General features: G+C 52.4%; 1 protein-coding gene and 1 long non-coding RNA gene across 3 annotated transcripts; both read left to right on the top strand.

The window, feature by feature from the left end:
• Window positions 1-1387: 1387 nt before the first annotated feature.
• On the top strand, window positions 1388-2703 carry LOC119142400. 2 transcript variants are annotated; one of them, XR_005102273.1, is made up of 3 exons: window positions 1388-1542; window positions 2131-2209; window positions 2510-2703. It is a non-coding gene; the product is annotated as an uncharacterized LOC119142400 (long non-coding RNA). The 2 variants fall into 2 exon arrangements; XR_005102271.1 differs by lacking the exon at window positions 1388-1542 and having other exon boundaries at window positions 1936-2209.
• A 4072-nt stretch (window positions 2704-6775) lies between these two features.
• LOC119142421 lies at window positions 6776-12775 on the top strand. The gene is made up of 8 exons (XM_037375329.1): window positions 6776-6906; window positions 6980-7033; window positions 8224-8494; window positions 9353-9426; window positions 10908-11013; window positions 11342-11615; window positions 12203-12281; window positions 12582-12775. Exons 1-8 carry the CDS (start codon window positions 6874-6876, stop codon window positions 12636-12638), a joined length of 948 nt encoding a protein of 315 aa, XP_037231226.1. The 5' UTR covers window positions 6776-6873; the 3' UTR covers window positions 12639-12775.
• The last annotated feature ends 1574 nt before the right edge of the window (window positions 12776-14349 follow it).

Genomic DNA, 14349 nt, shown 5'->3' with positions numbered 1-14349 from the left:
AGTCCTAACTAGTGACGTTGTGTTTTGCTGGTTGGTTCTTCTGGGCCTTTCCTGTCCTAGGTGATAGTAAAGTCAGTATGAATAGAAATGAGATCTGACAAAATTTCATAGCTTACCACGTGTTAAATGGTCGTGCTGACAGGAAGGACAAGTCCCATCCACCTCCTATGGCAGCTGGCTGGTGGAAGACAACTTTATCTCACAAAGATAACGATGCTTTCCTTTCTAGTTCCTATTTTTGTTTTGTGGGTTTCTGTCGTCTCCTTTTGTTATTCCTCGATGCAATTAACCGGCAGGAAAACATGACGTTATAACAAGGATAGCCAAGAGGGGCACTTCTGTGGGCAGCATGACTTGGAAATCACTGTTAAACTGATTTTTGTCTTTGCATTTGGTTTTTAAGATGCCACTCATAGCAGGCCAATATCAGGAACCTGATCAGAGCTACCCTGACAGGACTCTAGGGCTGCTTTCCCCATGCTTGGCACTGGCTTTCCAGGGTCATGTGTAGGTGTGAGAGGCACAAGCATGAACAGGAGCAGGTAGGGTTGTTGGCTGGCTGGCGGCAAGGCCCCAGCTACGGGGTGGTTCTGTTCAGCAGGACCGGCTCATGCTGCCAGGTCCAGTTTTGCTCAGGTCCTGTGATAGCCAGTCATTCTTCCTAAGCTCTGGGTAAGAGCAAATGCACGTGTCAGCAAACGATACCTACCTCTTCCGAACAAACAGTTCCCTACTAACCTTCACCTTGCTGGGGGGGATGCTCTGCAGTGCTTTTATGGGGATAAGTCTGAATAAACTGTCATGGAAACAGACAGACATCTGTTTTGCTTTAGCTCGTCTGTGTGCTGCGCCCAGCAGCTGAGGACTCCATGCCTCCTAAAGCCAAGAGGCAGAGACAAGAATCAGCAGAGCCACCCTGGACAAGAAGCAAGTGCCAAGGTATGGGCAAAACACAGACTGACACACGCACGGTTTTCCTTTACGTTGCAGGAACACTGGGCGTGTTCCAAGCTCAGTAGATGTTGTTACCCTGTTTGGTCTCCAAAATTTACAAATCTTCGATCCTCCACCATTTTATGCAAGAAAGATGAAATCCTTAGAACTCAGTATCCTCAAAGATCTTGGTTGCAAAGCTGTATGCTGCTGGAATGGCAGTTGGCTCTACTTTTGTTACCTGAATGGTCTTGAATCTCTCCGGCTGCATTGACTGTTTCTGTGAAGCGCTGTGTTTGTGTCATCTGAGGAGATGTTTCTCCTTGGCGCACAGGTCGCTGCATGAAGAAGGAGCCTGGACCTCCTGCAGAAGAGGCCCAGCTGCCGAGGAGACCAAGGAAAACGGCAACCGGCAGGAATGCACAGCTGCCCGCTCCCACCTCACAGAGGGAAGGCCAGGAAGAAGGCGGCCGGCAAGAGGGGCAGAGCGAGGAAGAGAGGGGCCTGTGAACGTGCAGGTGCGTCACCGTCCCCTCAGAGGCCTGCCAAGTGCTCCCGCTCGGAACCCTTCACGTCTGGCCCATCGAGATATTCTCCGAGCCAGCCAAGGTAACACCTCTGCCTTCCGTTCCAGGCAGCCTGCGCCGGGGCTGCCCCGAAGGGTGAGGGGCCGGCGGCGCTGCAGGAACAAGTTTTGCTCTGCTGGGAGCAGGGGCGCAGCCTCAGCCTGGCGCACTCGCGTCTTCAGGCGGCAGCGACCCAGCAGCGGCGGCAGTGACAAATGCATTTCAGTCCTCTGCCTTGTCCCCTGCGCTGCAAACCTGGGTGCCCTCATGTGTGCTTGCAGCTGAAAGGGTGGTCACTCCATGTAACGCGGCTGGTGCTTATCCGCGTGTCAAACAGCAAAGGTAGACTTTTATAGCCAAGTAGAACGGGCAAAAGGGTCCCTGGGAGACAGTGTCGCAGAGCGCCTTGGTCCCTGTCCAAGGCAGCGCCCTCACCTGAGCTTTCCTCTCTGCTCTTTGAGTACAATCTGGTGGTTCTGCTCCAAAAGAAGTGGGTCAGGGCTCAGGAGAAGCTTCCTCACAGCCCCCGCAAAGTCTCCCTGGTGTGAAGGACCTGTGCTCAGTTAGCAGTGAGAGCGCTGACGTGGGTGGGCTGGCTTCCTCTGAAAGCATCCCTCTCCATCCTTGACAGCACCAGCAGCGAAGGAGAAAGCAGCCTCAGGACACAGCACACGGGCTGCTCCATGCAGCTGCAGGCGCCGGATCCAGAGGTGAGGCAGCCAGCGCAGAGCAGAGCAGAGCGCGTGGCGTCGCTCCCGCGTCGGGTGCGCTACGGCATGAAGCGCTGAGGGCTGACGTGCTGTGGGCTCGCTGCACGCTGGGCTCATCCTGAGCGGGGCTTGCTGGGAGGAGAGGGCAGCGCCTGCCCTGCTGCTCCTCACGGCGCTTTGTTCAGGGGCGTGAGCTGATGTTACAGCCCTTCCTGCACCAGCGAGGCTCTTATCAGTGGCTTCCACTCAGGGACTCTTTGCAAACAGCATTTCACTTGTTCTTTTTCCCTTTCCCTTTAGCTGATGACCAGGAGCCAGGCAGCTTCGCAGCCACAGGGGAACGGACCCAGCAACTGATAAAGCCACGTTCGGCCCTCTGCGGACTAATTCCATGCAGTAGAAGTCATTTCTTTTAGCATAAGAAAATTACTATGTTGCCATGTCATTGAATTTCTACAGATATTGTCATTTACAAATAAATTATTTATTTTTGCACAGGAGAATTCCTATATTGCCATGTCACCTGAGTTCTACAAATTTAGATAGGTATAGGCAGTTATAGCTTACAGCTGGCTATAGGCATAGGCGGCTACAGGCAGTGATCATGATATATACAGGTACTTTTAGGGTGTTCAAGTATACTACAAGGTTTTTCACTCCTATGATCTATACCAGTAGCACCCCACGCTAGCGGCCCCCACCGTGACCTTGAAACCCCCCTGGGCTGTGTTCTGTGCCGGCTCTTTGATTACTCCCTGACGCAGTGTTTCTGACCCCCTGACATTTGAGCCCCTTGTGCCAGTCAGTCTCGAGCGGAGTGAGGCCCCCCGGAGCCGTGTGCCGCAGAGGGGTGTCCGGAGCTCCCCACCTGCGGGAGGCCAGACAGTCTGCAGCGTTGTTTCCAGCAGCTCCGTTCCCCTGCACCAGCGCAGCTGCAGCAGCCCAGGAGTTAATTCTTTCCAGCCCCAAAGAAGGACACGATACATCTCAAGGGATGTTAAGAATCTCCTTTATGCAAGTTACACTCCATGGCCAAGAGCACTTAACAGGTTAATGCTGCGAACGGTACCGAGATGGACACACACCAAGCCAGAACTAATACCCAGCTCCAGAGTTCTGCCATTGTGTAGTGTAATTTTACATTCTGAATGAATAGATAGTTGTAAAAAAAAAAATAAAATCACAAACCAATCTCTGCTTTGACAGACAAGCCTGTTACAGACAAGGTCAAGTGATTTAGAGCACAAGGAAGTGATGATGATTAGAAAAAGCTTTAATTAGAAGGCCATTTGAGCTCCAGGCAAACCGCTGCAGCACTTCCATTCTAGTGGCATTAAAAAACCCGAGCCAACCAAAGAAACAAAAGCCAGTGCCGCCCCCACCCCCGAGCTCCTCCTCTTGCAGGGCTCAGACCATCCCTCTGAGAAAACCAGCCGGTGAAGGGTATTTACCGGTGTGACATTTCTGCAGGATAAGAAGCTTCATTTACACAGCGAGGTATAAACAGCATCGATACAAAGTCTGTGTTATTTGTAATCACAAATAATTAATTGTAATAAATATGTATCAAGTAACTTTGCAGCACGCCTTTCAGGGCCAAGACGCAGATATGTTCCACTCGGACGTGCTCTCTGGAAGGAGAAGACGGACATTAGCAGCATTTTCTGACTCACAGCCGTACTCCCGGCCTTGGAGAACACCGGCATTCCCAGCTCTCCGGCCCCTGGGAGCAAGTCCACCCAAGGCGCCGAGGCCTTGGAACGGGGGCGTGAAACCCCAAACCAAACGCGCCATCCACGGGCCAGGAACAACCCCCAAGCGCATTGCTGGCAGCAACACCAGCGCCACAAACTTCCACCGACCTCCTTCGCGCTTCCCTGTGGCACTTGCCTGGGAACACGCATCCCAGACGGGAACAAAGCGGCTCCCAGCCGCGCCTTCTGCTTAGTTTTCCCCTTGGTCTCCGTCAGCTCCGCGTGTGTTTGCGCTTACTCCGAGTCATTTCTCAGCTACAGATACGCTTCTACCAGGAAATGGACAAGATTCAAGAGTAAATATTCTTCTGACATGTATCCGGCTCTTGGAAAGGGCAATACGCGACAGACAGGTAATAACACAGCTTTCCTACGCGCAGGAGCTGCAGGCTCTGGATGCCAACAACTAGCTCTACAACTGTTGCGCACACGTTGATTTTTTTTTTCACCATTCGCTGACAGAACAAGAATATACACACTTGTGTAGGCTTTTCTCTCTTCCTCACATTTGATCTTCAGGTTTGCAGTTCTCCTCACCTCGAGGAACTCCATTTAATGTAGGGAAGCCCGCACGTCCTCAGCTCCATCTCTAGAGGGCTCAGCATAGTCTGGAGCTGCAGGGGAATGATGGACCCAAGGCCAGCACGCGCTGCAGTCATGCACGCCGGAGTCTGCAGCTCACGCACCCTCAAGCTGTGGATCGCTGTTGCGTACACATCCTTGTTCTTCCACCTGCAAGGGCAGAGATCCAGGACAAAAAGGAGAGCGCGTAAGAGCCCTCGTGCCCTGCCCCAGCCGCAATGAGGAGAGCGCGGAACCGCATTGCGCAGCCGCCGGCCGGGCTGGCCCGGGGGCAGGGCTGAAGCACCGCCAGGAGCAGTGGGGCGGGGCCGAGTGCATCGGCGGGGCGGAGCCTGGCCGTGGAAGGGAAGGGGGCGGGTCCCGGCCGGGAAAGGGGGTGGGGCCTGGCCGCGTGCCACCGCCCGTTGCCACGGCGCTGGGGAGCGCGGGTCGATTGTTGCGTGGATTGTTGGGGTCGATTGTTGGGTGCGTTGTTGGGTGGATTGTCGGGTGCGTTGTTGGGCTGGACCCATCCCCGCAGAGCTGGGAGCGCCCGCAGCCGGGAGCGGGGAGCAGCTCTGCCCGTGCTGCGCCGCACCAGGCCCCTCGCACTGCCGTAGCCGCTTTCCTTGCAGTGCTGAGAGCGCAGCCGTCTCTCCTGAGCTCTCTGCTCACCTACCCACGTCCCTAGCCACCTGCCCACCCACCCACCCACCCCCGTCCCCATCTTCCTTCCCCCCTACACACCCACCTCCCTCACCATCTTCCTCCCTACACACCTGCCCCCCGCCAGGGAGGCCCGGGGCCGAGGCAGCAGGAGGAACCCGGCTCTTCATCCCAGGACACAGCCATGCCCTCGGCCGCCGATAACCAGGCGGCAACGCTGCGGTGCGGTCACTGGTAAGGCATGCAGCGGAGGCTGCCAGGGGTCTCCGGGAGCCATCACTGCACACACATCCATACGTATCCCCTTGACATGCTGCCACGGGCTGGGAGGGGCAGCTCACTAACGAACATGCCCCCTTCATTACAAACGGCTGGCATGTGGTTCTGCAGTGTCAGGGCCTGACAACCTGCTCAGCCTTGACTCAAGTTTCTGACTTGAGCACGTAGGCAGGAACCAAAGTATTTGGTAGAAACAAAGACTTGGTTTTCAGCGAGGCACACGTGAACTCCATGGTTCCAAGTTCCGGTTCAGCATCTGGCAGAAGCCGGGATGTTGAAAACAGAACCAAGAGGCACCTCCTGCTTCTCTCTGATGACGCTTCCCTTTTCCCAGCCACACCGGTGTCGGTAATACATTCGCCGACAGCGATGCCAGCTCAGAAGTTACCTCCTGAGTACAAGCAACTAAAGACATTCCCTTTTTTTCCCCAAAGGGACGTGGGACTCCAAGCAGTTTCTGGCAGCATCAGCCCGGCTGGTTTGCAAGCAGCTGTGTACGTGCAGTTGAGATGCTGCTGTTGGACTTTGCTGCTTTGCCGGGCTGTTGCCTGCTCGGGATCTGGCCAAGGAGAAAACTGAACGGCTCTGCTGGTTTTCTCCTTGGTGACATGGGAAGGCACAACAGGTTATAGAACTAATGTTGGTGTTCTGAGTTGTGCTTTAGTCTGGGGAGCATCGTCTAGAAAGGATGCTACCTGCCTGAGGCAGGAACAAGGGCGAAGCTCAGAGTGCCTCAGTTCTTTTTGGATCTTCTCTGTTTGTAAGCCTTGCCTTGTCCTCCAGACAGGAAAATGAGTCTTTTTTTGGGAAGGGGGTGAGCGGGGGAGTGTTGGCTCCAGAGTAAGATGGCTACTGCTATCATTCACTGAGCAAATCTGGCCCAAGAGGGTCTGTTCTGTAGTTTTTTCCGAGCAGAGCACTGTTCGACCTCTCATAGCCCGGTTAGTTTCAGGAAGAAACTGTCATCTTCACGGATGAGTTTACTAATTAGTTCATCACCTTGAACCTGGTGATAACTTGTTTATGCTGCAAAATTTGCCTTTCTCATAATGAAACCCACCCCCCTTGATTTTATCTCCATGTAGTGTGAACATTGTGACCTTTGCATGCTATAGGCGTTAATATCCCACCTATGAAGGAACGTGGAGGCCTGGCTGGGCTTGCCTTGCTCTTTAGTTACTCGGTTCTCTAAACCATGAATTCATCAAAAGCTTTCTTAGGATTTTTGTGCTGTGAAAAACTGCTTGCAACTGTGGTCAGTGTTATTTTCTGCAAAGTAACCTCTGTGATGTTTCTCACAGCAACAAGGATATTCCTGCCTCTAATTTCACGATTCATGAAGTCCACTGCAGCAGATTTCTTGCAGCGTGCCAGTACTGCGAGGTTTACATCCCAATTTCGGAAATGAAGAACCATTTTGCATCTGAGCACGTGGAGGTGAGAAACGCATTCCTCCTCTAAAACTGCTGTCCTCTGTGGCAATTAATCTCATGAGGTCTGTTTATTGTAGGTTACCTGCGAGTGTGGGATGAAGATGGAAAAACAACACTTGGAGGACCACAAGGTTGGTGAACATCTATTGATGTTAGGAGATGTTTTGAAGCTACTCGATGGCATTTCCAAGCACCGATTCCAGAGCCTTTCTGTCAGCCAGGAGCCGGACTGCAAATTGTGATTGAGGCACCCTTTTTATCGAGCCCTAAATTCACACCCTCTGAGAGAAGGTGGTTGGAAACTGCCTTCAAGCAGTGGAGCCTGCTCAAGTCTTCATATCCAAGGGTTATCTGCGATAATTGGTGATTTTGTCCTTGTTAGTGATGAGGATGAAAAATGGTGCGCTGTTTCAGAAACACCGAATATGATGAACTCCACTTCTTCCGGTCCTTTCACATGACGCATTTCTGACTGCTGCAGTGGTCATGTGCATTTTAATAAGTCATGATGTCCAACAGACTTTGAAAAGAGTTTGTAAAATCAACAGGGGTTTTTTCAATTTCTGACTCCAGTTGGCTGCCGTCACAGGCAATCCTGTAATCAATGTCAGCCCCTTCCCTTCCTATGGCCCCCCCTTGCAGACAGCTCTGCAAGTGCCACCTAAGTCTGCTTATTGCTGACAAACAAAGGATTTTCAAACGGTGAAGATATGACCAGGTCAAACCCCTGGAAGCACTTCATCCTGCACGTTTGTGCGTAGTGGTTCTAGTTTTGCCTGTAAAGCAAATGATGACGTATTCTTGCAGCATCTGCTATTCTAACAGGGCTTTCATCTCTCTGTAACCCCTCTGGAAGGGCAACTTACCTGTCATTCAGTCGCGGGTGAAGGACATAGGCAAGCAATTCTTGCCGAGTAGTAAGTGAGCTGTAAATCTGTTCCCTCGCAGAACACACACGGAGAAGTTTTCTTAGCAGTGCCCAGTGCAATGGGATCAGGACTGGGTTTTGAGACTGTCCCTGAAAGCTATCTTCAAGAAGCACAGTGGGAAGGAATCTGCTGTCCAAGTATGACAGGTTTTAAAGGAATGTCCTGAGTCTTCGGAGTGCTTCAGCTGGCGTGTTTATGACTACACAGGTTACACAGCCTGCTGGTCTTCACATTTCTCACGTGCTATCTTACTCCAGGCTATCCTTCAGCGTAGCTTTAGATCTGGCTAAAGAAAGAATGGACCGCTCAGCTCTTCAGCAAACGGGGAACCTCCCTCCACCTTTGCCTCGCTCTTCCATATGTGAAGAATAATCCCTCGTTCTATTTTCCAGGCGTTTGTGTGCCTTCTGCGACTTGTCCTCTGCCCTTACTGCGAAATACAGCTGCCTTTGAGAGCCATGGTTGACCATGAACTTTACTGCAGCACACGGACGGAGGAATGCGAAAACTGCCACCGCTACATACTGGTGCGAGACCTGAAAGAACATCCTCGGGTCTGCGGGCTAGTGGGGGTACAAACCCGAGGAAGTGCACCGTCTGACTTTGAGGATGAGGATGCACATTTGCAAGACCTCCGGCACAGTGGAAGAGAATCAGGAACAGGTAACTGTGCTGGGCCACTGTGGGGAATGCCCAAGGGGCTAGAAAAGCAGATTTATAGCAGCTGTGTAGGGGACACCCCTTAAGGACATTAGCAGAAGCAATGTTTCAGCAGCACAAAGAAATCAGAAGCGAGGTGAGGTGCAGAGATGAGTAATAACCAGCTTCATATGGGACATTTGGCAGCCGATCCAAGCGTAAGGGTTTGTAACTCTTTCTGGGAAAACACTGGGTAATGACAGCTCCAGAGCCACTGGGAGTGGGCTGATTTTCCCGTGGAACAGAACTGCAAAGGTATAAGCCAGCTACACAGAGGACTGCTGAGGTCCCTGGGGCGAGAGCCCAGGCCACTGCCGGTTCTTTTGTCTCAAAGTATCGAGCTTCGCAATGAAAGCGGGAGTTGTTTGCTCGCGGCACATTCTGCCTGGGGTTGTGCGGCAGCTGCGCTCCTCCTCGGTTAAGCAGCAGGGTAGGTAAGATCTGGATGTGGGGTCACGTCTGTAGCACTGCGCATCTCTGCAGTGACGTCCCGGACATCGCTGAGACTATTATCAGCGGGGCAGACATGAAGCGTCAGCTGGTTGTGGAAGGAGAAATGGTGCTAAAGGATTTATTGGAGGCAGTCGTGGGCTTTTTTAGCAGCCCGCTGGCTCTATCTTGGACCCCAAAACACTACTCTCACGCTGGATGGCGTGGATTTGCTGATGTGGAATGAATTCAGCAAGTGTGACTAGAGTAACTGTTGCCTTAACGTGTGCTCAGGTTGCCGTCCTGTGACACAGAACAGCAGCCTGTTGCGTAGGGATCCAACTGCGCCAGACTTCTCTCTGGTAGGGGATGTAACTCTGCTTTGCTTTGCAGATGATGAGCCCGTCACCCTGCCGTGTCAAAGTTGTGGCTTGCGGTACCCTATCTACGAGCGGATGGATCACGAGGTTTAGTATTTTCTTGTATTACCTACTGACAATAATGATTTTGAAAGCTCTAGTAACGCAAACTAAACTAAAGGCCCTGGAGTTGCGCAACAGAAATGTTTGCCTTGCACATCCGAGTGATGTTAAAACCAGCATGTGTGGCTCACAGCTCAGGTGGGAGAGGAGCAGAGGCGTGTAACCTGTGTAGGTAAGAGGGGAAGGAGGCAATGCAGGCTGTCCATCTAGGAGATTGAGGAATGTCTCGCAGGGTAGATGTGAAGAGAGAGAGAGAGAGAAAGGTTAAGGACGTGAATCTATCGGGAGCTCAGGCTAAGCGAGGAGCGGTGGGTTTATGAAGTGCTGAGTGCCGCACAGCACTCAGCAGGGGCTTCAGACGCTTCTCGATATTGCTGCCTGGTATTTCTGCTATGGAGAGAACACCAGGTCTTGGTGCTGCTGAAGCTGTTACTGCTGTTCAAGAACACTGGACAGGTACCAACTAGACCGCTTGGTGCTGCTTTAATGCTTCCGTACACCTAAAGAGCAGAGTCGGGGAGGGGGGTGCCCGCGGAAGAGGCAGTCCTCTGGGCTTCGCTGCTAGGACAGAGAAGCTAGGAAAACGCTACGCTCGCTCATTTTCTCTTTCACGGCTCTTTTGCATTCTTACAGTCCTAACTAGTGACGTTGTGTTTTGCTGGTTGGTTCTTCTGGGCCTTTCCTGTCCTAGGTGATAGTAAAGTCAGTATGAATAGAAATGAGATCTGACAAAATTTCATAGCTTACCACGTGTTAAATGGTCGTGCTGACAGGAAGGACAAGTCCCATCCACCTCCTATGGCAGCTGGCTGGTGGAAGACGACTTTATCTCACAAAGATAACAGATGCTTTCCTTTCTAGTTCCTATTTTTGTTTTGTGGGTTTCTGTCGTCTCCTTTTGTTATTCCTCGATGCAATTAACCGGCAGGAAAACATGACGTTATAACAAGGATAGCCAAGAGGGGCACTTCTGTGGGCAGCATGACTTGGAAATCACTGTTAAACTGATTTTTGTCTTTGCATTTGGTTTTTAAGATGCCACTCATAGCAGGCCAATATCAGGAACCTGATCAGAGCTACCCTGACAGGACTCTAGGGCTGCTTTCCCCATGCTTGGCACTGGCTTTCCAGGGTCATGTGTAGGTGTGAGAGGCACAAGCATGAACAGGAGCAGGTAGGGTTGTTGGCTGGCTGGCGGCAAGGCCCCAGCTACGGGGTGGTTCTGTTCAGCAGGACCGGCTCATGCTGCCAGGTCCAGTTTTGCTCAGGTCCTGTGATAGCCAGTCATTCTTCCTAAGCTCTGGGTAAGAGCAAATGCACGTGTCAGCAAACGATACCTACCTCTTCCGAACAAACAGTTCCCTACTAACCTTCACCTTGCTGAGGGGGGATGCTCTGCAGTGCTTTTATGGGGATAAGTCTGAATAAACTGTCATGGAAACAGACAGACATCTGTTTTGCTTTAGCTCGTCTGTGTGCTGCGCCCAGCAGCTGAGGACTCCATGCCTCCTAAAGCCAAGAGGCAGAGACAAGAATCAGCAGAGCCACCCTGGACAAGAAGCAAGTGCCAAGGTATGGGCAAAACACAGACTGACACACGCACGGTTTTCCTTTACGTTGCAGGAACACTGGGCGTGTTCCAAGCTCAGTAGATGTTGTTACCCTGTTTGGTCTCCAAAATTTACAAATCTTCGATCCTCCACCATTTTATGCAAGAAAGATGAAATCCTTAGAACTCAGTATCCTCAAAGATCTTGGTTGCAAAGCTGTATGCTGCTGGAATGGCAGTTGGCTCTACTTTTGTTACCTGAATGGTCTTGAATCTCTCCGGCTGCATTGACTGTTTCTGTGAAGCGCTGTGTTTGTGTCATCTGAGGAGATGTTTCTCCTTGGCGCACAGGTCGCTGCATGAAGAAGGAGCCTGGACCTCCTGCAGAAGAGGCCCAGCTGCCGAGGAGACCAAGGAAAACGGCAACCGGCAGGAATGCACAGCTGCCCGCTCCCACCTCACGAGGGAAGGCCAGGAAGAAGGCGGCCGGCAAGAGGGGCAGAGCGAGGAAGAGAGGGGCCTGTGAACGTGCAGGTGCGTCACCGTCCCCTCAGAGGCCTGCCAAGTGCTCCCGCTCGGAACCCTTCACGTCTGGCCCATCGAGATATTCTCCGAGCCAGCCAAGGTAACACCTCTGCCTTCCGTTCCAGGCAGCTGCGCCGGGGCTGCCCCGAAGGGTGAGGGGCCGGCGGCGCTGCAGGAACAAGTTTTGCTCTGCTGGGAGCAGGGGCGCAGCCTCAGCCTGGCGCACTCGCGTCTTCAGGCGGCAGCGACCCAGCAGCGGCGGCAGTGACAAATGCATTTCAGTCCTCTGCCTTGTCCCCTTGCGCTGCAAACCTGGGTGCCCTCATGTGTGCTTGCAGCTGAAAGGGTGTCACTCCATGTAACGCGGCTGGTGCTTATCCGCGTGTCAAACAGCAAAGGTAGACTTTTATAGCCAAGTAGAACGGGCAAAAGGGTCCCTGGGAGACAGTGTCGCAGAGCGCCTTGGTCCCTGTCCAAGGCAGCGCCCTCACCTGAGCTTTCCTCTCTGCTCTTTGAGTACAATCTGGTGGTTCTGCTCCAAAAGAAGTGGGTCAGGGCTCAGGAGAAGCTTCCTCCCAGCCCCCGCAAAGTCTCCCTGGTGTGAAGGACCTGTGCTCAGTTAGCAGTGAGAGCGCTGACGTGGGTGGGCTGGCTTCCTCTGAAAGCATCCCTCTCCATCCTTGACAGCACCAGCAGCGAAGGAGAAAGCAGCCTCAGGACACAGCACACGGGCTGCTCCATGCAGCTGCAGGCGCCGGATCCAGAGGTGAGGCAGCCAGTGCAGAGCAGAGCAGAGCGCGTGGCGTCGCTCCCGCGTCGGGTGCGCTACGGCATGAAGCGCTGAGGCTGACGTGCTGTGGGATCGCTGCACGCTGGGCTCATCCTGAGCGGGGCTTGCTGGGAGGAGAGGGCAGCGCCTGCCCTGCTGCTCCTCACGGCGCTTTGTTCAGGGGCGTGAGCTGATGTTACAGCCCTTCCTGCACCAGCGAGGCTCTTATCAGTGGCTTCCACTCAGGGACTCTTTGCAAACAGCATTTTCACTTGTTCTTTTTCCCTTTCCCTTTAGCTGATGACCAGGAGCCAGGCAGCTTCGCAGCCACAGGGGAACGGACCCAGCAACTGATAAAGCCACGTTCGGCCCTCTGCGGACTAATTCCATGCAGTAGAAGTCATTTCTTTTAGCATAAGAAAATTACTATGTTGCCATGTCATTGAATTTCTACAGATATTGTCATTTACAAATAAATTATTTATTTTTGCACAGGAGAATTCCTATATTGCCATGTCACCGAGTTTCTACAAATTTAGATAGGTATAGGCAGTTATAGTTACAGCTGGCTATAGGCATAGGCGGCTACAGGCAGTGATCATGATATATACAGGTACTTTTAGGGTGTTCAAGTATACTACAGGTTTTCACTCCTATGATCTATACCAGTAGCACCCCACGCTAGCGGCCCCCACCGTGACCTTGAAACCCCCCTGGGCTGTGTTTCTGTGCCGGCTCTTTGATTACTCCCTGACGCAGTGTTTCTGACCCCCTGACATTTGAGCCCCTTGTGCCAGTCAGTCTCGAGCGGAGTGAGGCCCCCCGGAGCCGTGTGCCGCAGAGGGGTGTCCGGAGCTCCCCACCTGCGGGAGGCCAGACAGTCTGCAGCGTTGTTTCCAGCAGCTCCGTTCCCCTGCACCAGCGCAGCTGCAGCAGCCCAGGAGTTAATTCTTTCCAGCCCCAAAGAAGGACACGATACATCTCAAGGGATGTTAAGAATCTCCTTTATGCAAGTTACACTCCATGGCCAAGAGCACTTAACAGGTTAATGCTGCGAACGGTACCGAGATGGACACACACCAAGCCAGAACTAATACCCAGCTCCAGAGTTCTGCCATTGTGTAGTGTAATTTTACATTCTGAATGAATAGATAGTTGTAAAAAAAAAAAAAAATCACAAACCAATCTCTGCTTTGACAGACAAGCCTGTTACAGACAAGGTCAAGTGATTTAGAGCACAAGGAAGTGATGATGATTAGAAAAAGCTTTAATTAGAAGGCCATTTGAGCTCCAGGCAAACCGCTGCAGCACTTCCATTCTAGTGGCATTAAAAAAACCCAACCAACCAAAGAAACAAAAAGCCAGTGCCGCCCCCACCCCCGAGCTCCTCCTCTTGCAGGGCTCAGACCATCCCTCTGAGAAAACCAGCCGGTGAAGGGTATTTACCGGTGTGACATTTCTGCAGGATAAGAAGCTTCATTTACACAGCGAGGTATAAACAGCATCGATACAAAGTCTGTGTTATTTGTAATCACAAATAATTAATTGTAATAAATATGTATCAAGTAACTTTGCAGCACGCCTTTCAGGGCCAAGACGCAGATATGTTCCACTCGGACGTGCTCTCTGGAAGGAGAAGACGGACATTAGCAGCATTTTCTGACTCACAGCCGTACTCCCGGCCTTGGAGAACACCGGCATTCCCAGCTCTCCGGCCCCTGGGAGCAAGTCCACCCAAGGCGCCGAGGCCTTGGAACGGGGGCGTGAAACCCAAACCAAACGCGCCATCCACGGGCCAGGAACAACCCCCAAGCGCATTGCTGGCAGCAACACCAGCGCCACAAACTTCCACCGACCTCCTTCGCGCTTCCCTGTGGCACTTGCCTGGGAACACGCATCCCAGACGGGAACAAAGCGGCTCCCAGCCGCGCCTTCTGCTTAGTTTTCCCCTTGGTCTCCGTCAGCTCCGCGTGTGTTTGCGCTTACTCCGAGTCATTTCTCAGCTACAGATACGCTTCTACCAGGAAATGGACAAGATTCAAGAGTAAATATTCTTCTGACATGT

Source organism: Falco rusticolus, chromosome 1, assembly GCF_015220075.1.
Source record: "Falco rusticolus isolate bFalRus1 chromosome 1, bFalRus1.pri, whole genome shotgun sequence".
Taxonomy (NCBI): Eukaryota; Metazoa; Chordata; class Aves; order Falconiformes; family Falconidae; genus Falco; species Falco rusticolus.
This window is presented reverse-complemented; position numbering and strand designations above follow the sequence as displayed.